Here is a 27,548-nt window from a genome sequence, read left to right on the forward strand (position 1 = left end):
AATGTCATCTTGTTGGATTTGGCTGAGATTTCCAGATCACTGAGATCTTTTATGCTCCTGACTCCAATGACAAACATATTTAATGCATTCTTCCAGAGTCCACTCCACCTGAAAGCTTGATGGACAGGCTGTTTAGGCCAAGTACCAGTTATCAATACATTTGCCCCTTAGCTCCAACTATACTTTCATTGCCTACTTTGCAAAAATGGAGCTAGACCTTGTAAATATTTCTCCTTAACAGACTGTACAATGTTAAGCTTTGTCAGTATTAGGCACTGGAAACACCCTGGAGGAGGAAGAAATTTGTCTCCCTGATACCAGTATGCTTCCCTCAGCAGGCTTCTGCAACACATGGCTTCTATGGCACCAACTTCCTACAGGGCATGGTGGCCCGTAGCACATGGCACCTCCCCAAGGGCAGGTATCTCCTTGAACAGCTTCACAGAGCAACGCTGTTGATGCAACACCTCTCAATGAACGGCTTCCCTGGAACCCCTCTAGGCAGTCCCCCACCATGCCCCCAGAAAACTGTTCTGCCACCTACTGAACCACAGCTACACCACTTCCAACAGAATCTACGTCTCAGCTTTGTGGGGAGAGTCTTTCTAGAAGTGGTAGCTGCCTCTAATATCTCCTATTTCTTTATTCTCTAGAGTTCTCCTTAACCTTTACTAACCAATCCCTGATTACTCCAATCCTCTCTCATGTTTTTATATTAATATTTAATAATATATTTTATATTAAACTTTCCCTGTAAAAATTATGTGTGATTTTCGTCTCCTGACTAGGTCATTGTTCAAACTATCAATAAAAATCTTGTCTGGACAGAGATAAGGACAAAGCCACCTGAGTCCTCTTGATATATGATAATCTGTTTAATAATGGAGAAAATTTGGTAATATGGAATGGTTCTCATAAAATGCCCGAAATATAAATTATGAGTGTCCGTCAATAGAGGAATGGATAAAGATATGGTATATATACATACCCCCCCCACACACACACAATGGAATATTACTCAGCCATAAAAAAGAATGGAATCTTGCCATTTGCAACAACATGGATGGATCTAGAAGATGGAGTGCTAAGTGAAGTGAGTCAGTCAGAGCAAGAAAAATAGCATATGATTTCATTCCCATGTAGAATATAAGAAACAAAACAAAGAAAAAAAGAGATAAACCAAAAGACAGACTCTTAACTAAAGAGAACAAACTGGTGGTTACCAAAGGTGGGAGTGGGTGGGTGGGTGAAACAGGTGAAGGGGATCAAGGTACACTTATCAGGATGAGCACTGAGTACAGAACCATTGAATCCCTATATTGTACAACTGCAGCTAATATAACACTGTATATTAATTACACTGGAATTAAAAAATAAAGTTAAAAAATCCATATATATGAATTATGGAAGCTGTTTAATGGGGAAGGTGATTATTTGGAGAATTTCCTTATGTGACAGCTCATCTCGGCACTTGCCTAGAACAACCTCCCCTCTTCCCCTGAGACCACCATGTTCCTATATCAGCCCCTTCTTTTCATCAGGTCTAGTTCAAACCCCAGCTTCTCAATGAAGCTTCCCCTGACCACTCCATCTCAGCTTGAACTCACCATTTCAATTTTTTTTTAAGATTTTATTTATTTATTTGACAGAGAGACAGACAGCCAGACAGGGAACACAAGCATGGGGAGTGGGAGAGGAAGAAGCAGGCTTCCAGCGGAGGAGCCTGATGTGGGGCTCGATCCCATAACGCTGGGATCACGCCCTGAGCCGAAGCAGACTGCGCCACCCAGGCGCCCCTCACCATTTCAATCTTTTCACGTTACTCACTGTATCTATTCATTTGTTTATTGTCGTCATTCAAATGCTTGAACATACGCCCCAGGAGAGAACCATGCTCATCTCCCCAACATCCAGCCCAGTGCCGGCACGTAATGAGCACGCCATAAATATTTGCTGAATTGAGAGAAATTCTCCATGATCTTAGGTAAATGAGGTAACATGCTATTTTAAAGAGATCTAAGGATGATATTAAGATTTTTACACTTGTGAGTTATCCATCAAAGAAGTAGAGATTTTATAAATGATGAGTGGTTCTAGAATTGATATAAGCTTTATAAAACCAAAGAAAAAAGTCTGTAATCCCCCAAATCCGATGTAGCTTGTTATACTAATATACTACTTACCAATTTTGTTTTTTCCTTCTTCATACTTTATTCTTTGTAAAATATGATGTACGATTCTACTTCTTGTGGCATTGTTGAAGAAAGTGTCTTTGTTGTGTATGATGAAGCTGCACACATTGAAAACACAAGCTGAAGGTTAACTGGAGGTGAGGAGCCTAATCTGTGACGTAATGTGGTGTGACTCATACAGAGGGGTCTTCCGTCAGTCACAGAGCGGGTAGGTCTGGAACAGCATGAGAGAGCCCAGGGATCACACCAGAGGCAAGAGGCTCACACCCCTCAGTAGCTTTGGTTCTTAGTCTCCTGAGCATTAACCTAAGTATGCCGGGAAGGAGCTGGGGCTAAATGCAATTAAGTAAACCTTAAAATAAAATAATTTTTTCCCCTCAGTAAGGTCATTAGATAAATCCAACTAAAAATGTATTGTGTTTTTATCTCCTTTCGTCTCCCCAGCCCCTCCCCTTCCATGTCATAACCATCTGGTTTTTCAGACATTTTAAGACGTGAAACTGGTTTGGGTGGTGGATATAGGAATTAGGGAATAAGCTCCGGTCTGGCTCAGGGCCTCTGTCTGTTCCTTTCCCATGTTCCTTGCTGGATGGGACTCCTCTCCTAAAACATACACTTAAAATTGCTTTCTTTCTCAGCCAGTGGACGACCCAGCCTCTAAAGCTTCTCACAGGGCTCATATCCACACACACCAAGACACTGGGTTTTCCAGGGGACACTCCTACCCCACGGAGAACTGAGAGGTTTTCCAGGTGACAGAGCTTTCAGGACCACAATAACCAGCATGAAGTGGCCATGTCTTCCCTTCCCAGGAATGTGTTAAATGGTACAGTATTAGACATACTGTAAGTATAATTGCTTCATAAATTGTGAAGTTTATTAACTTCAGCAAACTTTAATGAGGTACCTCCTAAGAGTGGGGATGCCGTGCGAGGCATACCAATGGTGGCAGCCACTGCCTTCAAAACCCAGCTCAGAAGTCACCTCTCCTCACCCCTCCAACTCCACTCCTTTCCTGCAAAGAATTCAGTATTCCCTCCTCTGTGCTACTTCTTATCTTGTAAGCACATCGATTTATCAATTATTCTGTATTGTCACTTGTTTTTTCATTCATTCATTCATTCATTCATTCATTCAGCAAATGTTTATTGAGGGCTTTGTCTAGGGTACTGATTATACAGCAGTAAACAAAACAGATAAAATCTTTGTTCTTGAGAGCCTTACAGTCTAGCGGGAAAGACAAACCATAAAGGAAATGAACTTGATCATATGGCAGAGACGGGCAGGATCAACCTCCCTTTCATGTCTCTGTCCCACAGAAGACCGTGAACTCATTCAGGACAAAAGGCTGAATCATACTAATTTCTGTAGCCCCAGCATCTAGTGAGTGGCTGGTACAAACACAGGTATATGTTTTTGAATAGCAGTAAGTGAGGGCCATTGGGATTTATGTTGGGGAAATTGCTATTAAATGTTTTTTTCAAGAAGATGGATTCCCAAGAGTTGTTCAAATGTCAGGAGGAAGAGAGAAAACTGAGCTAGGGAAGATAGTCCAGGCATGGGGTCTGGTTTGGGAACAGCTGGGAATTTGAGTTTGGGATAGTATACAAAGGGGACAAAGGCCAGAGAATTTGAAAATAAAATGTAAATCACATGAGCAATTCCCTGGAGAAGTATTTTCCTCTCACTTTCACTTCCCTAGGATTCTGTTATAGAATACTGTTCTCAGAAAAAGTAATTTGACTTGGTGGATGAGAGATAAATGCTATGTGGGTGAATGAGGAAGCTGCAGAGCTTAGCTGGTATTTTCTTCAGGGTTTTCTGAAAACATATTATCGCATCAAAGTGGAGGAGAGGAAAACCAAAGTTACGCTGAATGCAGTTCCTTTTATTTTATCCTCCTCTGCCTTTTCACCTTATTTAAGATAGACCATTCCATTTTAATACCAAATAAAGATGCCATAAAGAAACAAATAAAAAAGCCCATTTTTGACTCACAATACCAGATGATGGCTGAAAGCTGATAAGAATGACCATGCTTGACAGGACAATTCTGGCCTAAAAGCCCATGTCCCTCCTCTATTAAGTGGTTTTCTGCTTTCTTCTCCTTTTATAGCACCACATTACATTGTGTGAGCTCATGTAATAGTTCTCTATAATAAGCACTGCAGATGAGGTTCAAAATTTTGTTTTCCTCTTCCTTATATCTAGGTTGTACCTGGAGCCTGGAGATTCTATAGTGGGAACAAATATATAGGGCACGTGCCAGGCACTATTCTAAGCGCTCCAGATACATTAACTCATTCAATCCTTGCAATAACCCAGGACATAGTATTTTCTAGCTCCATCGTGCAGGTGAAGAATCAGAGAAGGTGAGTGATGTTCCCAAAGTCACTCAACTAAAGGGGAGAGCCAGGATTTCAACTCGGGCAGTCTGGCTCCAGAGGCCACCCTCTCACCCACTCCACTCACCTGTCTCCCTGTGCCAGAAACTTCCTGACTCCTGGAGGCTGACTCTCCTTCAGATCAGCCCAAGAGTTGCTCTGCCTGGAATGTTTTCCTTGCTTCCACTTATTCTTTGAGCCTGGGCACAGGGCACATCTCCCTTTAAGGGTCTACCTTAACCCCGTGTCCGCCCCCTGAAAAGTAATGTGGTGCTACAATAAGAGAGGGAAGGAGGAAATCATTTAATGCAGGAGGAAAATGAGCCTTAAGTTCTAACATTACCCCTCCTTCCCCTAAGACTTTGAAATGAGACAGTCCACAGACTAAACCCTAGTTCTGTCACTTACTATGTGGTACTGAGACTGTCCCTCAACTTCCCTGGGTTTTGGTTTCCTCATCTGTGAAATGGGGATAACACTGTAATTACTCTCATAGCATTTTGGTAGAATCAGGAGAGATGGCAAGCCTTGCAGAACCCCACTGTCTAGTGTTTAATAAGCTCTCAGAGTTAGCTGTCATCATTGCTGTTGCTTCTATGACATCATATAGAAACTGTCTGCTTATATACCTGACTTCTCTGGATGAGCTTCTTGAGGGCAGGGACCAGCCATGCTCATCTCTGTATTCCCTGAGCTAGTACAGGGCTTGGCACATGACTAGCCCTTACGATGGGCTCAAATGAACTGACCATCTGGAGGACACCTGCTAACATTGGGGGCTATGTGACTAAATACCATCTCCTTATACCTTGGCATCTACTTCTTCTGGAAATATTTCTACCTATTTCACCTTTCCAACTACCACCTGAATCATTCTCTCCACACTGCCAAAGGATTTTCTTACAGGGTGTCGAACAATCTCATTTTCTCTGTCACTCTTTCAAACTGAAGGGCTAAGAGAAGGCACAGTGATGATTCTTGATATCATTGCTCTCAAGCTTTTCTTAGCCATTTAGCCAAAACAACTGTCTTCAAACAAAAGAAAAAAAGTTCAAAATAGTCACATAGCTATTTGGGTTTTGTTTTGTTTTGTTTTTTAGATTTTATTTATTTACTTGAGAGAGTGCACAAGCAAGGAAGGGGCAGAGGGAGAGGCAGACTCCCCACTGAACAGGGAGTCAGACATGGGGCTCGATCCCAGGACCCTGGGATCATGACCTGAGGCAAAGGCAGATGCTTCACCAACTGAGCCACCCAGGTGCCTCACAGCTATTTGCATCAAAGAGAAAAACACACACATATAAGGAAGTAGATATAAATGTAATGATGTATTTATTTGCTTGCACATGCACAGGATGACTATGGAAAGGACACACAGACAACCAGAAATACTAGCTGCCTCTGGGGAGAACTAGGTGGCTGGAAAGGAAGGAAACTTCACTGGCATACTTTGGAAATTTTTATCATATGTAAGTACTACCTATAAAAAAACATGAAATATTTTTTAAAAGAAATTTTTAAAGGGAAAATGCAATTTCTGTTCTAGTTTTGTTCTCTCCTTCACCCTGAAGGATAAGGAGAGGAATAAACTGAATTGGCAGAGGAATAATTATGCGATCGAGGCTCTGCACAGATATCTACTTATCCTACCCTTTGGAGCAGTTATGTAATATGCCCAAAGTCACATAACTGAGGAAGGATTCAAAACCCATCTGTCGGTTCCAAATTTTCCCATTCATTTGTAAAAGGAACTGCTGAGAGCACATGCCTGCCTGTATGCATGTATGTGTGAAAGGGACTTTCTGGATGATTTCATCTTGCCCTATGAGGAAGGCCTTGCTGATCTGTCATCAAGTAACAGGCAAACCTGAGCCTTAAATTCCTACAGATTCCCCTCTAGGGTCTCTACTCTCCTGCTTTCTCTGGAGGTGAGCAGCCCTCAGTTTTCACTTGATGAGCCTCCCAATCTCCTCCATGCTAGGAAGGGCAAAAACCGGAAGAGAATATTCAATGAAATTATGTTTTAGCTACAGACTCCCTGAGGCTGTGGTTATTAGCACTCTGTTCTGAAGCCAATCGTCCACAGCAGTGTTGTAAAGTACTGTGATATGCTGGTTGTAAACATTCTGTAAATGTTTGGCTTGTTCTGTGCAAAGAACTGTTCACTGAGAGTGTTACATGTGGAGGTGAGCAGTGGGTACAAAGGAATGTGGGTGTTATGCAGTATGTATTTTGAGTGAGGGTAATGCAAAGGTGGAAAGAACCTAGTTTCTTTATATAGAGAATAGAGGCTCCTCTATTCTTACCAGATAAAATGAGAAACACGAACATTCAAGGGGTGTGATTTGGGGAAAGGTGTTCATTAGAGCTGGGTATAAAACCAGCTTACCATTATGGTGGCTATCAGTATTAAGTTCCTTGTTTTGAGGGTTGTGTTATTGTTATGTATGAGAGTGTCATTGTTTTTCAGATATACATACTGAAATATTAAGGAGTAATAGGCCATCCATATATAATTTGGAAATTTGAGAAGAGAAAAATAATCACTTATAATGCCACCACTTTATTTATTTATTTAAGATTTTATTTGTATAAGATTTTATTTATTCATGAGAGAGAGAATGAAAGCATGAGTCAGGGATGCGGGCAATGGGGAGGGCCAGAGGGAGAGGGAGAAACAGGTCCCCACTGAGCAAGAAGCCCAATTTGGGACTTGATCCCAGGACCCAGGGATTATGACCTGAGCTGTAGGCAGACAACCCACTGAGCCACCCAGGCACCCTCCCACTACCACTTTAATGTAATGATCATTACCATCTTTATTTTTCTGTGTATTTTAAAATAATCTGAAGTATATATTACATGTCATAATATTATTTACTCAATTTTGTATCATGTTTTGACTTTGTATGTTCCTTTTTGACATTAAAAAAGAAACAGCAAAAAAAAAAAAAAACAGCTTACCATTAAATGTGTTATTTTAAAGCAAATACCAACTCATTTTTTTTAACTTTCCTCTTAGGCAATAGCTATTAAGATATGACTACACTTTCTTCACAATTAATTTAGTACAAATTAGCTAGAGTCCACTGTTGCTGAAAAGGAATTTCTGAGATAATGAAAATGTTCTTTATCTATGCTGCCCAATATTGTAGCCACTAGTCACATGTAGCTACTGAACACTTAAACTGTGGATAGCACAAATGAGAAAGTAAATTTTTACTTTTACTTAATTTTAACTGATTAAAATTAAAATATAAATAGCCACATGTGGCTAGGAGATAGCCAGTTGCCTCAAACATGAATGAAAATTTGAGTATATAGGCAAAGCCTCAGTAATGGGATCCTTATCCTGCCTCTCCCTTTGACTACAAAAACTGGACCAGGAGAGTGAGTAAGGGATGAAAATGCCCTATAGACCTGTGTACAAGGAAGTCAATGAGCTTCTTTGGGACCCAGTTACTTGTCAGAAAAATGTGGGTCGTAATGTCTTAGTTGCCCAAGGAAGGGGTTAATCACAAAGTGAGACTATAAAGTATTGAGATAGACCATCAAACATAGCTGGTAGATGACTGGACTCCACACAAGTCAAAGAGACAACTCAAACCCAACATGTCCCAAACAGAACTCTAGATCTATACCATTATATGGTAAAAACCCAATTTCTCAAGTCACAAACTTGAGATGCATCCTCTATCCTCTCTTTCTCTCATGTTCAATATCCAATCACATTCTCTGAGTTCCTCTTCCGAAATGTTATCCTGAATCTGATCTTTTATCACCCTCTTTGCTTTGAAGTTGTTTCCAAGAGCATTATAATAATCTCCTAACTCCTCCAATTTCACTTTCTCCCATCAGTTCTTTCTCTACATAGCAAGGATCTTTAAAAACAAATAAAATCTCATCCCTCTTCTGCTTAAAACTCCTCACCAACTTCCCCTAGATTTGGAATTTGGAATAAAACCAAAACTCCTTCCCATGGTCTACATGCTCCAGGCACATGGTCTGGTCCTGCCTATACCAATGTGCTCACCTCTTCTCCTCTTCCTCTTGCTCATTATAAACCAGCAACATTGCCTTTCCTCTGCCCTTGAAAAAACCCAGCGTGACACCATCCAGGGCTGTTGTTCATGCAACTCCCAGATTTTTGCACAACTTGTTTCTTTCCAACATTTCTTTCCAACCCAACAAGTTGGGTCTCAACTTAAATGTCACCTTTAATACCTTAGCTAGGATAGTTACTCTCCTGTCCCTCAAGTCTCTCTGTCTTCCATTACCTTGTTTTATTGTATTTTTCTTATGTTTTACTTTCTAGGGGGTGGGAGGAGATGTATCTACATGTTCACTGTCTACCCACCTTCCCCTGTAGAATGATTGCAACCACATACTGACTCTACATGGAACCAGTGGAAGAACTGGCCAGCTTAACCCAGCACAACTGCTGAAATAAAAGAATCATGAGCAAATAAAATGTGTTTTAAATTAAATTTTGTGATAGACTGTTATGTAGTAATAGGTGACCAAAACGCCAGTCTTTTCTGATGGCTAAAGTTGTATTATTTCACAATGCAAAAAGAAAAGTGAAAGCTAACGCTTTGAAAAATATTTCAGAAAACTTTCTTAACTAGACTTTTAAATAGTGATTTATTTTTTAACAAGGAGAAGCAAAGGTGGTACAGTTAACTGTCACTTAAATTATGTCCTCAAATTAATGAAAATCTAAGGAGGAACAAAGCAACCAATTAATTTTTTATGTGACAAGGCCTATTTTGAGAGGTTTTTTTTTTTTGGGCTTTAGGCACCGCAGTGCAATAACTAACTTCTTAAGTATAATTGTTTTTGGTAAAAGGATGAGATAACTATCAGGCCAAATATATAATATACATAATATTCAGAGTTCTGACTGTTCGGTAAAGACTTTTAAGCCTCTTCATAGCATTAAGGTGATAAGGTGCTGAAATATAAAGCAATGTGAGACATTTTCTTATTCTATTGGTCATTTCTAATTGCACTTTATGACATCATCTTTACTATGTGAACGTTAAATACAAACTAAGAAATACTTACTCTTGAGACTTCCAGGTAAAGATGGGAAATTAAACCCCTGCATTTAATTTGGCTCTCAATACCCCCATGAAAATAACAGTAATGTGTGTGTTTACTTTTCTTAAGATTTTATTTATTTATTTGAGAGAGAGGGAGAGCACAAGCAGGGGGACAGGCAGAGGGAGAGTGAGAAGCAGACTCCTAACTGAGCAGGGAGCTTAATGGGGCTGTGTGCACATTTACATACAGGTATAAACCCTTAAGGAACAAAGACAGCAGAAAGCAACAGCAACAAAATGTTGGAATGTGAGAAGCAGACTGACAGGTAGTAACAGACTTAGCAGATTTCTAAACCATCTCTGGGCAAGACCAAGAACAATCATATTTAAACTACAACATCTCATAAAATTTTAGAACTGGGGCACCAGTGGCCTCTAGAAGCCAGGTGAAGGGGTTGCTAAAATAAGCACTGGTTGAAAGCTGTTTAGGAAGAAGTTAGATCCTGAGATCTTCACCTGTACTTTAACAGAAGCCTGGAGGAGTTGTGTTTTGTGAGGGTTTTTGGTTTTGGTTTTTGTTTCTGCATAGGGTAATAATGCAGCCCCTGAACTGTAAGACGTCAGACATGGTTAGGGGTAAGGGAGCCATAGTGAAAACTGGAGGACCAAGTGAATGTTCGCATCCTGGAAGCCGAAATTCCCAACTGTCTTCATCAGCTTAGGCTCCAGAACATTGGCAGCCAGGTTTTGACTTTCCAGGGAGGACACTGGCAGAGACTTCTCTGGGGAATCTGACCAGCTTAAGATGAAAGATCTGAAGAGGGAGAGATTGGAGACTCCAAAATGAACCCTCCCCGCCCCCCCGCCGCCCAGCCATCTCCCTACAACAAAACTACCAGTTGACAGCCCCACCCATTTACTCTGAAATTATACTCAAGTTTTCGTATTTCCTATTCTTTAATGTGGACAGTCAGCCAAAGATTACTGGGTATCTGAAGAAATTCATTAATGAAAGAGAATTATAAAGACAGTAAAAAATAGAAAGAAACATGTTAGAGGATATTAGGCCATGTGGAGTGATGAAACATTAAAAATATCATTATGCTCAGAAAGTTAAGATGTTGTAATTGTGAAAAAAGCTCAAAATACGATTTTTAAAAAGCCAGAACATTATGAAAATCAAATGGCCCTTGTAAATTAAAACAAAATGATAGCACAATTTGAAAACTTAATAGAAGCATTTGAAAATAAGTTGAAATCTTCCAGAAAGTAAGCTGAGAAAAATCTCCTAGAGCAAAACTTTACAGATTAATAAAAAGGAGAGAAAAGACAGACATGAGAGGATCAGCTAGGAATTCCATAAAGAAAGAAGAAGGGATAAATCATATGCAAGATTCAAAAATTACTCAAGAATATTTTCCTGAACTGAAAAAGAGTATTCAAGTTAAAAGGGTCCACTGCTGATTCAATAAAACAGATGAACTGAGAGCCACCTCAAGATATGTTTCTGTGATATTTCGGAACACTGGGGACAAAGAGAAAACCATACAAACTCACACAGGGGAGAAAACAGGTTACAATTGAGAGAATTAGGAATTGGAACGTCTTTGAAGTCCCAAGCAGCGATACTGAGTTTTGGAATCAGAGGAGGAAGACCTTCAAAATTCCGAGGGAAAAGTTTTTATGACCAAATGATCATAAAGAATGAAACACAATAACTATGTGTACTAGTTTGCTATAGATTCTATGACAAAGTACCACAGTAACGTTAGGTGGCTTAAACAAAAGAAATTAATTTTCTCCAGTTCTGGAGGAAGAAGCTGCCTCAAGGCTAGATGGAATTACTTCTTATAAACCCAGAAGATTGCAGGCAAGAAAAGGAAAAGGAAGGTTGTAGGAAAGAGGAGAAAAGAGGACGAGAGAAAAAAGTGTTATCTTGGGACTGCTAGCAATCCAGACCGGTCCTAAATAACCTCCATCTTTAGCAATGGACAGAGAAAATCAACATATATAGAACGCACATATGGCAAAATTATCTATTCATTTGTAAGGTACATGTATTATTAGTAGACAAATTCATTGAACATTTACCACAGGCGTTTATATATTGTGCTAATTTTCACATTACGTGGGTATTATTATGAATCCCAATTTCCAGATAAAGAAATTGAAGCTCAGAATCATACAGCTTGTGAGTTGCAGCGCTGGCATTCGGGGCCCAGGTCTCACAGACTCCAGAGCCTGTGTGAGCTCAACCACTAAGCGTTAAGGACAGACGCTGTGATTCATTCATCCTTGTCCAGCCCTACACAGTGCCTGTCACAGAGCCTGTGCCTGATGCTGCCTGAGCCAAAATGGATATTCAGGATGAAAACACGAAAGTATTGCAGTAGTTACATTTATTAGAGATCACTGTTCCTTCCCATTCAAAAGTGAGCCAGAATGAAGAGGAAATCATTTTTTAAAAAATCTATAAAAACAAGTTTGGAAACCTAGTGATTTCCTAATTAATCCTCAGAGCAGAAAAATCCAATTTAGAATAACCCAGGCCTCAGCTCTCTACTAATTAGGGTGCTACTGTAATTGAGTCAATAGTAAGGTTTTGCCTGATTTACTAAGGCAATTATCACTGCATAAATTGATCATTCAGTGACACATCTGTGGCTGTTGTCTTAGTCTGGTCTTGGTCATGGGTCTTATTTTTATATTCCCTTACTGGCTCTGAGTAGGACTGAGTGCTGACCAAAGGGACAGATCTATCTACTTTCTTGCAGTTCATCTATCTTGCTGTGGTCAGCAAAGACCTAGAAACCTTGCCAAGCATCCACAAAACTTGAAAGTTGGTAAAAATTTATTCTCCATAATTCCCTGGTCTTTTTTCTTTTTTAACATTCCACCCCCTCTTCCAGCTTAGTGAGATCCTTGATCTATCCCTGCTAGAGCCAAAGCACTCCCTCTTAGCTTTTTTTTTTTTTTTTAAGATTTATTTATTTGAGACAGAGAGAGAGAGAGAGAGTAAGCAAGCATGAGTGGGGGTCGGGGGGAGAGGGAGAAGCAGGCTCCCCACTGAGCAGGGAGCCTAATGTGGGGCTTGATCCCAGGACCCTGAAATCATGACCTGAGCCAAAGGCAGACTGTTAACTGAGCCACCCAGGCGCCCCTCCTCTTCTTTATTTTTAAATCTCTAGAAAAGAGCTGATAAGCTTACTCATAATAGGTTGTAAATGAAGAATAACAATAAAACTTTCATCTTTCCCAGGGGCATTTATTTTAAATGCAGATGACTTTAGCCAAAGGATTAAAGTTCACATTGTAAAACTCCAGGTACTAGGGGCTGTACCGTCACCAAGTTCTCTCTTAGCTCCCTCTTCTGTAACACTGGAGCAGGGACTCTGCCAACTACAGCTCCACTTGTGACTGGCTCTCTGATCTGTTCTGCCAGTGGGAGGCACTACAGGGAGACTGGAAGGGGAACAAATGCAGGTGAAGGGATCTGGTCTTACTTGTTAGCCGAGTGTCCTGACAACGTTGCTCCCACAGTGATTCTTCAACCTCAAAGTGGCAGTTGGTTCCAGTTCCCATCTTACAAAAAAAAACCACCCCAAACTCGACTCACCGGACTCCCGCACAACCCAGAGGTACTGGCACCAGAAGGGTAACATTTCCTCCTCAGAGGTGTGGGGTCAGCTCCCGCGGGCAACCTTCCCTGAGCTCGCAGGTTCTGATCAACCCAACTTCTTCCTTCAGACCCCCTAGCCCTAGGGGCACTGGCTTCTTCCCACACCTCCTGCAGTTAGTATCTGTGTGGACTCAGTGCTCCCTGTATGACATTTTAGTTCTCTGATACCTATTTAAGTGATTCCCCACATTAACCTCTCTGCTGAAACAGCTCCTGGGTATCAGTTTTCCTGAGTGGAGCCTGAGAGGTCCAGGGAGCTAGAAAGAGAAACATCCTTTGGGGAAAACACCTTCTCTCCTTTGAAATCGTATACAACGTAAACAACCGTCTACTTATCCTGCTTGTTAATCTGACAGGAATATCACTGTGGTATCACGATGGTTTCTGAATTTGAATTTCGAAATATTTCAATTCCAAGTCTGATTTCTACCCTACAGAGTTTGTCTCTCTTCTGCCTGTCTTTGCTAACTTTTATGGAAACGTTCTTTCCTAAAAACATGGAGGGTGTTCAAAACAAAGCAAAACAGTGCAAGACATCACCTGAACCCTAGGAGAGCTCCCCGACTAATGTGCTGTATAAATGTGACAGGACAAAATGATACTAACATAAGGTATTCCTGGGTAGATTGCTTTTTATTCCCAACTTGCTGCTTTTCTTTGTGAAGATTATATATCCCTACCCATTACCATGGACTTGCAGTCCCTCCTCCTGGGGAGAAGGACAATTTCACATCCCATTTCCATGCTTGGCCGCTCTGAGTAAGACACTGGGAGTGGAGGGATGTTAGTGCAGTAGAACCTAGCGTAATCTGACTGGCCCATCTCTAACCCAACAAAGAACATCCTGCAATTTATGGCTTAATTTACTCCATCCCGAAGAAGATGGATTTTTTTCCTTCCTTGTGGAGAAGCTATGCCAGTCCACATAACAAAGTGATGGGACAGAAGGGTGAGGCTTGTGGGGAGGAGAGGAGCGAAAGGCTGTGGAGACTTCAGTGGAGGAGAGACGTCTTTGTCAGTGGTCGTAAGGGAAGGTGTGAAGGAAGAAAGAAGGATGATAACAAGTGGTTGCTGAGACCATGCACTTGGCTTTTTTTGTGTCCTTTGAGAAACTCGAGTAAAAACTGGAAATCCCTTCTAATTACTTTTGGCTGAACTGTGCTTTGTACAACACAGAGATATGGAAACAAATAATCGTGGTACAATGTAATCACTGCTGTAATCACAGTATTTACAAAGGCTAATGGGCCCAGAAGTCTAATGCCATCTGCATGAGACACAAGGGGTTTCGCAAAGATGACAACATCTGAACTAGTTCCTGAGGGAAGAACAGGCTTTCAACAGAGAGTGAGCAGGAAGAGCACACCTTACGAACATGTAACAGGAGTCCCGGGATAGTTAGATAGCCTCCAGGGCCGTGTGGTAAGAACTTTCCGCACATCCAGCCCAGGAGTCTGGGAGGAGGGGAGGAAAGCAGTTTTGTGTGCCATGCCCTAAGGAGTTTGGACTTGATCCCAAAGGGATTAGGGAATCTTTGAAAGCTGTCAAGCAAGGAAGCAATGCTACCACCTGTGGCAGTGCATTGTATTCACTGCTAAGGGATGAGGAAGGGTGCCTGGCTAAGGGATAAGGATGGGTAGAAATCCAAGATATTCTGCTTGTCAATCTGTGGGCTGTGAATTCTTAGAGGAAGGGTGTCCTAATTGTACAAAGGTGCTATGTGGGCGAGTGGTAGGAGCCTTGCATGTGCCCCAGCAACATGGGTGTGGTGGATATGGGAGTGGGGAAAAGATGAAGGAGTTGAGCACACTTATAATTGTTCATGCAAGAGTTGGTGGCCACTTTCACTAAGACACTGGCAGTGAGGTCAGAAAGGAGGAGCTAAGACCAAAAGGACTGAGTGGTGATGGTGGACGATGAGGAAGAGGGCAGTGTCAAAGGTGGTCAACATGCAGTGGTGATATCATTAATCAGGAGCGGAAAACAAAAACTGATGGTATGGGTGTTGTACTGGGGGTGAGAGAAGCGGGAAATGAGAAAAATCAAATTTATTTCCAGGGATAAAGACATTTCTAAAACATGGTTGTAAATTAGCAGTCATTTGAATAAAGTACTATTCACAAAGGCCATGGGTTTAGCTTCTGTCCCCCACACCCAGTGCCATTCTCAGATGTAAGAGGCCCCTTGTCCAGGCCCAGGCTCTGGATTTTAGAGGGCTCATAAATCAGCCTCCCGACATGTACTGCTTCCCACAGGGTGAGGTATTGGCCAGGCCAAGAGGATGTGCCCACCTGCAGGCTGCCCCCAAATCACCAAGGCCATTTCTGGTCTTTGTGGGCTTCTCAGACCTACCTCCTAAAGACAGTTCTATGCTTACCAAGTAGCTAAGATGTTTGCAGAGGACATGGATGGCACCTGGGCATGGGGCTTGGGTGTCCAAATACGTGAGCCTGAGGTCCCTCAGTGTGGGACAGAGCTGGGGATAGGAAGAGAAGAGGGCAGGCCATGAGGGGGGGGGGCAATTTTCCCCACACCCCACCAATGGAACGGATTTCTAAGAATCCTGAGAACTTAGACTTTCACAGGTCTTTATGCAGGTGTATTTGTCAAGGTAGTAAAAGAAACTGTTGTACTTGTTAACATGATTTATTACTTTTAATTATTTAGACATATGGTCTATAAGCTTCGTTTGTACTCTTGCCCCAAGCCTTACAATTGTTATAAGCAGGCCTGCCCTGCCTTTAGATTCAAGAGTGCAGGTTTAAAAGAGATAAATCTATTGTCTTTCTTCCCCAAATCCTAATGAAGATAAATATGAGAGCCTGGGTTTGAGTATGCTAGCAGAGTAGGTAACAGTGAGCTTGTGGAATCTGATTGTTCAGGAGGATTTCCTGCTTCTGCCAGCTCGGTAACTCAGACAACTGACTAACCCTCTCTGTTCCACTTCTCCATTTCTAAGTGGATATAACAACACTACTAGTCTCATGAGTAGCCTGATGAGTGCTTGATGAATGTTGACTGTGGTATCTTGGAAAGAGCATGGGTTCGAAATCAGACAGATTTAGGTTCTAACCCCAAAGTCTGCTTGTTACTGTGTAGCCCTGGGTAAAGTACTTAACTTTTCCGAGCCTGGGTTCTACCTTCTGTAAAGTAAGGATAATCAAATTAAGTTGCAGGATTATTGCAAGTGTCAAATAAGACAATGAATAAAGAACAGGCAGCACAGAGCTCCCCCACTGATCTCCCTTGTTTCTCCTGACCATTGTTCCAGATGATGTAATGCACAATGTGATTATTCAGCATACAACCCATCCACAAATGCAGCCCTAGTCCTTTTGCTTCCCTTTTGTTAACCCTTGATTATTTTATTATATGTAAATTTGGCAAAACTTTCCTTTTCCTATAAATGCTTTAAATTGACTTTCTACCATTTTGTGAGTAAAACAGTATCTTTCTCATCAAATTTAATATGCTCAAGTTAAAAATTTAAATTAAAAATATGTTCACATATATAAATATATATATGAACACAAAATAACATTCTCTACTACAGCATAATACTTGACACACAATACATTAAAAGCAGTTGTTGAATGAATTGATAAAAGAAATTGAACATGACACCACCAAATAGAAAGATATTCCATACTGATGGACTGGAAGAATTAATATTATTAAAATGTTCATACTACCCGAAACAATCTATAGAACTGATGCAATTCCTATCAAAATACCAACAGCATTTTTCATAGAACTAGAACAAATTAATACTAAAAATTTGTATGGAACCACAAAAGACCCTGAATATCCAAAGCAATCTTGAGGAAGAAGAACGAAGCTAGAGGTATCATAATCCCAGATTTCAAGATACACTACAAAGATATAGTAATCAAACAGTACGGTACTGGCACAGAAACAGACACACAGATCCATGGAACAGAATGAGAATTCAGAAGTAAACCCATGCTTAGATGGTCAATTAACCTACAATGAAGGAGGCAAGAATATATAGCGGGGAAAAGAAAGTCTTTTCAATAACTGATACAGGGAAAACTGGACAGCTACATACAAAAGAATGAAACTAGACTACTTTCTTCAACCATACACAAATGGACTAAAGACCTAAATGTGAGACCTAAAACTATAAAATTCCTAGAAGAGAACACAGGCAGTAATCTCTTGGATATCACCCTTAGCAACATTTTGCTAGATCTCTCTCCTTGGACAAGAGAAAGAAGTGCACAAATAAATTATCGGGACTACACTGAAAAAGCTTTTGCACAGCAAAGAAACCATCAACAAAATGAAAAGACAACCCACTCAATGGGAGAAGATATTTGCAAATGATATATCCAATAAGGGGTTAATATTCTAAAATATATAAAGAACTGATATAACTTGACACCAAAAAACAAACCAATAAAACAAAACCAAAATCAAAAAACCACCAATTATTCTGATTTCAGCAATTGCACCACTGGGTATTTACCCCAAGGATACAGATGTAGTGAAGAGAAGGGCCATATGCACCCCAATGTTCATAGCAGCAGTGTCCACAATAGCTAAATCGTGGAAGGAGCCGAGATGCCCTTCAACAGATGACTGGATTAAGAAGATGTGGTCCATATATACAATGGAATATTACTCAGCCATCAAAAAGAACGATTTCTCAACATTTGCTGCAACATGGACAGGACTGGAGGAGATAATGCTAAGTGAAATAAGTCAAGCAGAGAAAGACAATTATCATATGGTTTCACTCATTTATTAACATAAGAAGTAGGAAGATCGGTAGGAGAAGAAAGGGAAGAAGAAAGGGGGGGTAAACAGAAGGGGGAATGAACCATGAGAGACTATGGACTCTGGAAAACAAACTGAGGGCTTTGGTGGGGGGAATGGGATGGGCTGGTGATGGGTATTAAGGAGGGCACGTATTGCATGGTGCACTGGGTGTTATATGCAAGTAATGAATCATGGAACTTTACATCAAAAACTAGGGCTGTAATGTATGGTAACTAACATAATAAAAAATATTATTATGAAAAAAAAAAGAAACATAAATCTCAGGCTGTGTGGCTTGTCTCATTTTCAACTCAAGTCTAAAACTCTCCGGGAGAAAGGTAGGTTTCTGGATCAATAAAAACCACCTGCATATTGAGGACCCTAATGCCAAATAAGTGATTGCACTAAAACATGTGTTGTGAGACCTCTAAGTCATGGGAGCACTAAAAGAACATTAATCCTATCTAAATCAATATCAGTATCTCTTTGCCTAAAGGACTCTCTAAAGATTTCAGATCGATGAAAACACCAGAAAAACTCTAAACAGAAAATATAAAAAAAGGCACATGCTGGAAGAATCTGTAGCTTCAGCCATCCATGTTGACAGGAGTTAGAAAACAAATATTGCGTGGTGCACTGGGTGTTATATGCAAATAATGAATCATGGAACACTACATCAAAAACTAAGGATATACTGTACGGTGACTAGCATAACAATAAAAAATTATTAAGAAATAAAAAAATAAAACCCTCAAAAAAAAAAGATAAAACAAATGTACCTATATTACTGATAAATGTGAAATGGTGGTGTATCCTGCCTTTAGTCAGTTGGGGCTGCTATAAAAAATTACCATAGACTGGGACGTGGCTTTTCAACAACTGAAATTTATCTTCAGGAGACTGGAAATCTGAAATCAGGGTGCTAGTATGGTCAAGGTCTGGTGAGGGTCCTCTACTGGTTGTAAACTTCTGGTTGTATTCTCCCATGTGGACAGTAAGCTAGCTCTCTGGTCTCTTCTTTAAGGCACTAATCCCTTTCATGAGGGCTCCACCGTCATTACCTCATCACCTCTTAGAGGTCTCACTTCCTAATACTATCACAGTGGGGATTAGGTGTCAACATATGAATCTGGGGGGTGGGGCATGAACATTCGCTCCATAACATATCCACAACAGGGAAAACATTTAGCTTGAAAGGAATGCTATTCCAGTTAAGGTCAGATATTTAACTTTGCAAAAAATAGTCTTTGTCACCTCAAACTTGCCCTTTATACGTTGACTGCAACTTTTCAGAGATTCTCCCAAGAATTCTCATTGTACTTGTGGTCCTTCTTTTCTTTCTTCTTCTCCATCATCATCATCATCACCACCATATCTATTAATTATTGAGTGTTTTCATCATCATCATCACCATATCTATTAATTATTGAGTGTTTTCTATGGGCCAGGTACTGGACTAAATATTTTACACAAGCCATTTCACTGACTGTCCCTAAATCCTATTGCCACAACCCTCTCTTCCTTTTCTTTTCCTTCTACCCAAACTTACCTATCTTTTGTTCTGGACCCTCAGGGCTTTGCATATTGGCCAGTTTATATAGTCGTGCTAGGCGGAATAATGTCAACATCCTAATCTCTAGGTATGACTATTTTATATGGCAAAAAAGAATTAATATTTCAGATAGAACTAAGGTTACTTGTCAGCTGACTTTAAGGTAGGGAGATTATCCTGGACCATTCAGGCAGGCCCAGTGTAATCACAGGGTTCTTAAAAATGGAAGAGGAAGGAGGTGGGATGACAGAGCAGGGTCAGAGTGAAATGATGTGATGTGAGAAGAACTCAGCGGCCGTTGCTGGCCGTTGCTGGCTTTGCAGAGGAAGGGAGGGGCCCAGAGGCAAGAATGCAGCAGCCTCCAGAAACTGGAGAGGGCAAAGAAACAGGTTTTCCCCCAGAGCCTCTACAGAAGAATGCAGCCCTGCCACACCTTAATTTTAGTCTGGTGGGACCCATGGCAGACTTCTAACCTGCAGGACCACAGCACACTTGTGTTGTGTTAAGCCACGAAATTCATGGTGATTTTTTATAGCAGCGATAGAGAACTGATATATAATGTTTGAGGATAAGACTGGAGCCAGAGTGTCTTACCTTAGAATCCAAGTCCCACTACTTATCAACTATTTCCTTGGGCAAGTTATCTAACCTCTCTGTGCTTGTTTCGTCCTCTATAAAAATAGGGATAATGACTTTACCTTATTCACAGGCCTAATATTCAACAAAATCCCCACTGTTGTATTGAATTACTTTCTCTGAAATTGTCTGAGTTTTGAGAGGGGTCTTCTGGAATTACAGTACTCCAATGAATGACTGACCCTAATGCTGATAGCCTTGGGCCCCACATAATGGCTATAGTAGGAGAGCTTTCTGTGGAGTCGGACTCTTAGGCTCCCATACAATTATGGCTGATAAGCGATATGGAGGTGATATCATGTAAAACAACCAAATGGTATTACACAATGATTTATAAAAATGTATACCCACAGATTTGCTTTTATTGTTTCTCAAACACAAATATACATTGAAATGGAACATGAAGCTATTTGCTTTTTAATCAATTCTCAGCTGTAATTCTTGCAGAATGTAGTTCAAACAAAAAAGATTTACATGAGGTTAGTTTAGGATATGCTGCAATATTTTGCTGATGTCTAAACTCCTCCAAAATGTTATAGCCCCAAGCAATTAATTCTCCAGAACCATGCTGAGGGACCTACCAAAAACAGCTCATGGAAAAGCCCTACAAGATGTTTGCTTGAAGGAGGTTGCTAAGGAAATTGTTCACTGCTTTATTCACAGCCTTCCCTCTTTCCCTGTGCAAGAATTTTATTTCTTGCAAATGCTAGGAAAATGCTAAGAAAAGTTCTGCTTCACTAAGGGATTGGGTTTCTTCCTGACAATTAGAATTACGTGACTTACTGTGTTTCTCCCTCTGCTCTACCCACTATGCTTAAAGCCCAATTTGCTGGCTCATTTATCACCCATTACAGATAGACAGGCCATTGAGGGCTACAAATCTAAGCCTGTTTTTTTTTCCCCCTGAACTTGAATGCCTACTCTAAATTATATTCTCCTTAGTTCAGAATATTTACTTATATTTTACCATTTTATTTGTCTGTTTACCCCATCTCAAATGCTTTAACAAACTCCAAGCATAATCAGGTATATTTACATGCACCTGTTTACACTAGTGTAATGCAGCTGGAAGAGAAACTACTTTGGCTTTGCCCATGTGGCACATACCTGAGGTATCAGCATTGTGGAGAAGACACACTTCTGTTCGCTAATCTGCCACTGACTGGAGTGACTATGAGCAAGCCACTCAGTCTCTCTGACCCTCATCATACACCTGTACCCTCAGAGTTGTAATGCATCTATGACACAACTTTGGAATACAGAGTTACAGATAAATGGTGGCTACTACCACCTTTTATCATTGCAATTGTTGCTACCACTACTTGAAGACAGCTGTTAGACAGCCAGTTGACTTATAACTACAGTCCATGCCTCACTGCCATGGTTTGCTGGCTTATTCCGAAGGCAATCAAAGAGAGGTTCCAGGGAACCTCCCATCAACCACCCTTCAGTAACTTTCTTCTGTCCTTACCAGCCCTCACTGGCCCCAGCACCAAGATGTCCATGGTTAGTTCTTTCTTGGGCACAAAGAGCTGTGTTGTTTTGTTATTCCCTAGATCATGGTCTGGAAAGGGAGAAAAAAGAATATAAGCCAATTTAAATGTCAAGTGGCCTTCTGATGTACCCACTTGACATTTCCCACACACACATGACATGTGCATTAAAATGTATGATGTAGGAGTTAAGTGTCTTGGGGTCGGGCATTAACCCTGAGAGCAGAATTTAATAGCCACAAAACTGGATAGGGAAGATAGTCTATTAGCAAAACTGAGACCAAAAATAAATCAACAATCCAGGGGGAAATTCAAGTAGGATATGGAGACCACAACTGACTAGTTGACTATGGTTTTCAACTTTTCATATGGACGTTCTGGGTTTAGATGATAGAACAAGATTCTAGAGTCCCGGCTCTGTCTTCCTGCAGTGGCAACAGTGCCAACTCCCAACTCTGCTACGGCCTTTCCTGTTCCGTTGGTCTTATGATCATAATCATAGCCTGGGTGTCACTGGCTACCAGGCAGGAACTTCTGGCCCTCAGGAGCTCACAGTCTAGCAGGGGGAGAAAGGCATGTAAGCAAATTTCATCTCAAGGGCTCTTTCTATAATGTCTATTTCACACATGCATAGGACACATGCTAAAATGTTTTGTGTACAACCAAGCTTTGCAAGGAAAAGGATTGATACTGAGTTATATGTGATATCTATTGTTACTATAGACTTTTAAAAGCTAGAAATGTAAAAATATATATACACATATATAAATAAATACATCATCTCTCACTGGGATGTCTGCAGTTGTCTCCTAACTGGTTCCTGCTTCTACTCTTGCTTTCTACAGTCTGTTCTTAAAGGAGTTGGAATGGTATTTTCAACAGTTAATTAGACTATCGCTTTCCTTTGTAAAAGCCATGGCTGTATATAATCAGCCTCCCTCTTTCCCTTCTAACTCATCCCTGCTGCCGGTCTTGTCATTTCTATTCCAGCCACAAAGGTCTTACTTTCACCCACATGTGCTCACAGATTAGGGCCTGTGCTTTGGCTGTTCCCTTACCTAGAACCCCCTCTCCATTCCCCCTTCTTATCTCTTTTAAGTCTTTTTCTAATCACACCTTCTTTTTTTTTTTTTTTTAAAGATTTTATTTATTTATTCAACAGAGATAGAGACAGCCAGTGAGAGAGGGAACACAAGCAGGTGGAGTGGGAGAGGAAGAAGCAGGCTCATAGCGGAGGAGCCTGATGTGGGGCTCGATCCCATAACGCCGGGATCACGCCCTGAGCCGAAGGCAGACGCTTAACCGCTGTGCCACCGAGGCGCCCCCTAATCACACCTTCTATCTGAGGCCTACAGAAGAATATAAACACCATCTTTTGAAAATCTAACCTGCACTCACATCCCCATGCCAGATTTCTTCATTTTTAACCCCTACTCCTCTTTTTCTCTTTTTCCATAGTATCCATCACAGTCTAACATGCTTTACAATTGATTTTTTTAAATGTTTACCTCAACACTACTGACATACAGGGCCAGAGACCTCTTTGTTGTGGGAACTGCTTGTGTACTGAGTGATGTTTAGCCCTCCATCCCCTAGATACCAGTAGCACTCTCTGCTGCCAGTTGTGACCACCAAAAATGCTTCCAGACCTTGCAAAATCATGCACCTACTGAGAACCACTGGTTTATACATAATTGCCAGTCAGCCCCAGCTATAAGGTGAGCTCCAGGAGAACAAGGATCTTGGCCTATTTGTTCACTGTTGATTCCCAAGCATCCACAACAACAGGCGTGGGGCGTGTGTACGAATAAGTACCTATTTAAACAAATGCACGTACAACAAACAAATTCCAGAATCTTCTATTAGGAAATGGTCAATATTTAATTTCACTTCATTTTTTATAGCTTTTCATAAAAATAAAGAAACTAATGGTAATAACAGGAATAAAATTACAAGGAGAAACATTTCCCGCTTCTATCTAACACAAACATTTCTTGAAAGGCAATTCAGAATTGATCTATTTATTGAAAGAATATATTGTATATCTATTATAAAAAATGGCACGCAACTTATCTACATTGCCTTTTCTCTGTCTACCAGCACAAATCTTTGAGTATCAACCTTAAAAAGTAACTGCCCCAAGGATATTACTGCAAATGCCATTGTAAGAATGAAGGGTGATGATATTTAAGCAGGCCAACATTCACAGGCAAGGAGGTGAAGAGGAAAAAATTAAATCTTAAGTAGAACTGTCTGTCATAATTATCAGATTCATCTAGAGTTTAACTGATGTCAGAAAGTGGGTGGTCCTGCCCGAAGGGTGTCATGTAATAAAAGCCAGTAAAGCAATGGGTCTCAAGTGGAGAGAGTGCTGTGATTTTGAGCCCTTCCTCTCCCCTGCCCCCAACCTAGGAAAATTTGGCAATGTTTGGAACATTTTTGATTTTCACAACTAAGGCAGGAGGGAAATGCTGCTAGCGTCAAATGGAGAGAGGACAATGATTTACTAACCACACTATAACACACAGGACAGCTCCCTACAACAGAGTTATTCAGTCCAAAATGTCAACAGCACAAAAGTTGAAAAATCCTATAGTAGAGTGTAATGCTTAAGAGTGTGGAATCTCGGGGCGCCTGGGTGGCACAGTGGTTAAAAGCGTCTGCCTTCGGCTCAGGGCGTGATCCCGGCGTTATGGGATCGAGCCCCACATCAGGCTCCTCCGCTATGAGCCTGCTTCTTCCTCTCCCACTCCCCCTGCTTGTGTTCCCTCTCTCGCTGGCTGTCTCTGTCTCTGTCAAATAAATAAATAAAAATCTTAAAAAAAAAAAAAAAAAGAGTGTGGAATCTTGAGCCTCCCCGTCTGAATTTGAATTCCTACTCCATCACTGAGAGAGACAGCTGAGTTGTTCAGGAAACCTGCTTCCTTTCCCCTCTTGGGCACACAGATAGACTAGTTATGTTAGCATCCCTTGAGTAGGGGTAAGTACATGACTGAATTCTAGCCCATGAAATGTGGGTTTAAGTGCTGTACACCACTTCTTAGCCTGGCCCATAAAAACTTCCTACAAAATCATTCCCCCCTTAGCGTTGTGTTAAGTATTAGAGATATAATTGTGAGTAAAAACAGACATGGTATATGCCTCCATGGAGTTTAGTTTACCTGGAGGGTTTAAGGATTAATCATATAATTCCCAAATAATTACAAAATTATAGAATTTCAAATAAAAAAATGTTACATAGAAACATGTGACTTAAAGAGAATACAGCAAGGAGACCTAGTCTTTGGAAGGAAGAGAGGAAGGCTTCTCTGGGAAGAGTTCTGAAGCTGGGTTTTGAAGACTGAATAAGAGTAAACTAGGGGAAGGGGGAAGAAGTGGGAAGAGAATCCAAGAGAGAAAACAGCATGTGCAAATTCCCTGAAGGAGAGTGCATCCAAAGAACTGAGAGAGGCTGTATGTATCTAGATGATAAGAAGGGAGGGTGGAAGACAGTAAAGGCAGATAAGGTTGGAGAGGAGCTGACCATGTCGTCAGGCTATCTAAGGCCTTGTAGGTCACATCAATAATTTTGATATTTATCCTAAGGTTTTTAAACAGGATCAAGTAACATGATTAGAAATGCATTTTGAAAACATCATTCTGTATGCATTTGGGAGAATGGACTGGAGGTGGGCAAGGATAGAACCAGGGAGATCTGTTACATTATTTCTAGGTTTGAGAAGTGAGATAATGATGGTAGACATTGAGAGAAGTTGTTAGATTACAGAGACACTCAGCTTATAAAATCATCAGACTTTGGAGATGTAGTGAATGCAGAAAGTGGAGGTGAAGGAGATGTCTAAAATAGCTTCCTGACTGTGGTTTCAACCACTGCACAAATATTAGTGCCATTTACTAGACCAGGGACAATGGAAGTGGACCACACTGAAGGAGAGAATGGGTTGAATTTGGTCTGAGAGGAGTGTGCAATGAGCTAGCATCACACCATCTATATTCTTTCTTCAACATGATTGTTCTATTTTCATTTTTATCAATTCATTTCTCATTTAACAAATCATTATTAAGCACCAACTATAAGATTCATAATTGATGATGCAGACATAGCCTTTCGAGAATTTACTGTCTATATAGTCCTATATCAAGAGTTATGATAGGAAAAAAATATATTATCAAGATATAGAAGAATGTACCTCACCCAGAATTGAGTTCTAAAACCAAGAAGTAATATAACCAATCTCCCTGGTTCTACCCTTGCTCACCTCCAATCCATCTCCCAAGTGCACACAGAATGTTATTTTTGAAATGCACATCTAAGGTTGGAAATCTTGGGAGGTTTTCTGAAGGAAATGCCTCTGACAAAACCTGAAAGAAGGGAGTCTAAGGGAAAGAGTACACCAGGCAGAGGGAAGACCTTGTACAACAGGAGACAAGAGGACGCTTTGAGTTAAGAAGGTCAAAACAGTTCATTGTAGATGAAGCACTCAACAGGGAAGGGAAGCAGGAGCTAGTGAGCCAGCTTAGGACTCTGGGCTTTATCCTGAGCACAAAGTATTTTTAAGACTTCTTTTCCACTTTGATCATTATTTATTAAACTCCTAATTTTTGCTCTCCCTTTTCCACTACATTCATGTAGACACACACACACACACACACACACACACACACACACAAATATCTATTATTCTCTTACTCCTAGGCAAACACAATATCAAATATTCTGCAAAACCAAGAAGTCACATGGGATTTTGGACTGTGTTTGGAAAACCATAAAATCATATTATAAGCCCTAGAGCTCATTATCCAGCTACCTCTGATTACTTTAAACCCATTAGTGTCACCTTAGGGAAGCATCCATCTTTAGGGATTTTTTTTTCTTCTGATTATACCAATCATTTCCAACTGGACAGCCAGCACTCCTCAAGTCTTACATTCATTAAAGGGATGTTGTCCGTGCAGCATGACAATTCTCAAAGAGAAAGAAATCCCCACCGCCCATGATGTTCAAGACCTTTTTTAATTCTTCATCACCCAACGGCATAATGGAACTGCCCAAACTACCCTCTTGATCCCACCGAGGCCTGATTCTTAGGTTTTCTTCCTTCCAGCTATCCCTCTGCTTTTTCCACCCTATGCTCATTCACAGAAAACTACCTGTAATTCTTCAGACACTCCATTCTGTTCATGCCATATACAGGGTGGAGAGGGGCAGAGGCAGACAGAGAGAGAGACTGTCAAGCAGGCTCCATGCCCAGTGTAAAGCCTGATGCAGGACTTGATCTCACCACCCTGAGATCATGACCTGAGCCAAAATCAAGAGTGGGACGCTTAACCAACTGAGCCCCCCAGGTGCCCCATGCCCATATACTTTTATAAATTATTCTCTCTTGAGATCTGTTCCCCCCACCTGGACAATGTTATCCTTCAAGACCCATCTCGAGCATTTTTGTGTGTGTTCAATTCTTATTTTTTAGAACCTCCCTCCAAATCCACAGTATGGAGCTCTCTTTCTTCTAAGTCACGCCTATCATATTGTGTACAATTATTTAAAATGGTCTCTCTGTTTTTACTAGGTTGGGCTAAAGACTGTGTTATTTATTTTTATATCCTCTGGACCCAGACAGTGCCTGGCAAGAAGTAGACATCAAATCAGAGACTGCTGAATGAATTAATTATTCAGTGAACCAATGCCCAAACATATCAAAAAAGGCCTCTCAAATTTGTGACAGAGATGGCTGAGTGCCTTTGTGATCCCACAGGCTATCATCCCTCATTTATTATATATTTT

The 27,548-nt window shown here is 40.8% G+C and overlaps 1 protein-coding gene across 1 annotated transcript in view; it reads right to left on the minus strand.

The window, feature by feature from the left end:
• ANO4 (anoctamin 4) overlaps positions 1-27,548 on the minus strand; it is a 394,735-nt gene that overhangs the window by 101,510 nt on the left and 265,677 nt on the right. Inside the window, exon 11 of the mRNA XM_057316522.1 lies at positions 2,184-2,290. Within this exon, the coding sequence (XP_057172505.1) occupies positions 2,184-2,290 (107 nt within the window). The remainder of the gene's footprint in view (positions 1-2,183; positions 2,291-27,548) is intronic.

The sequence above is a fragment of the Ursus arctos genome, unplaced genomic scaffold (genome assembly GCF_023065955.2).
Source record: "Ursus arctos isolate Adak ecotype North America unplaced genomic scaffold, UrsArc2.0 scaffold_21, whole genome shotgun sequence".
In the NCBI taxonomy this organism is placed as follows: domain Eukaryota; kingdom Metazoa; phylum Chordata; class Mammalia; order Carnivora; family Ursidae; genus Ursus; species Ursus arctos.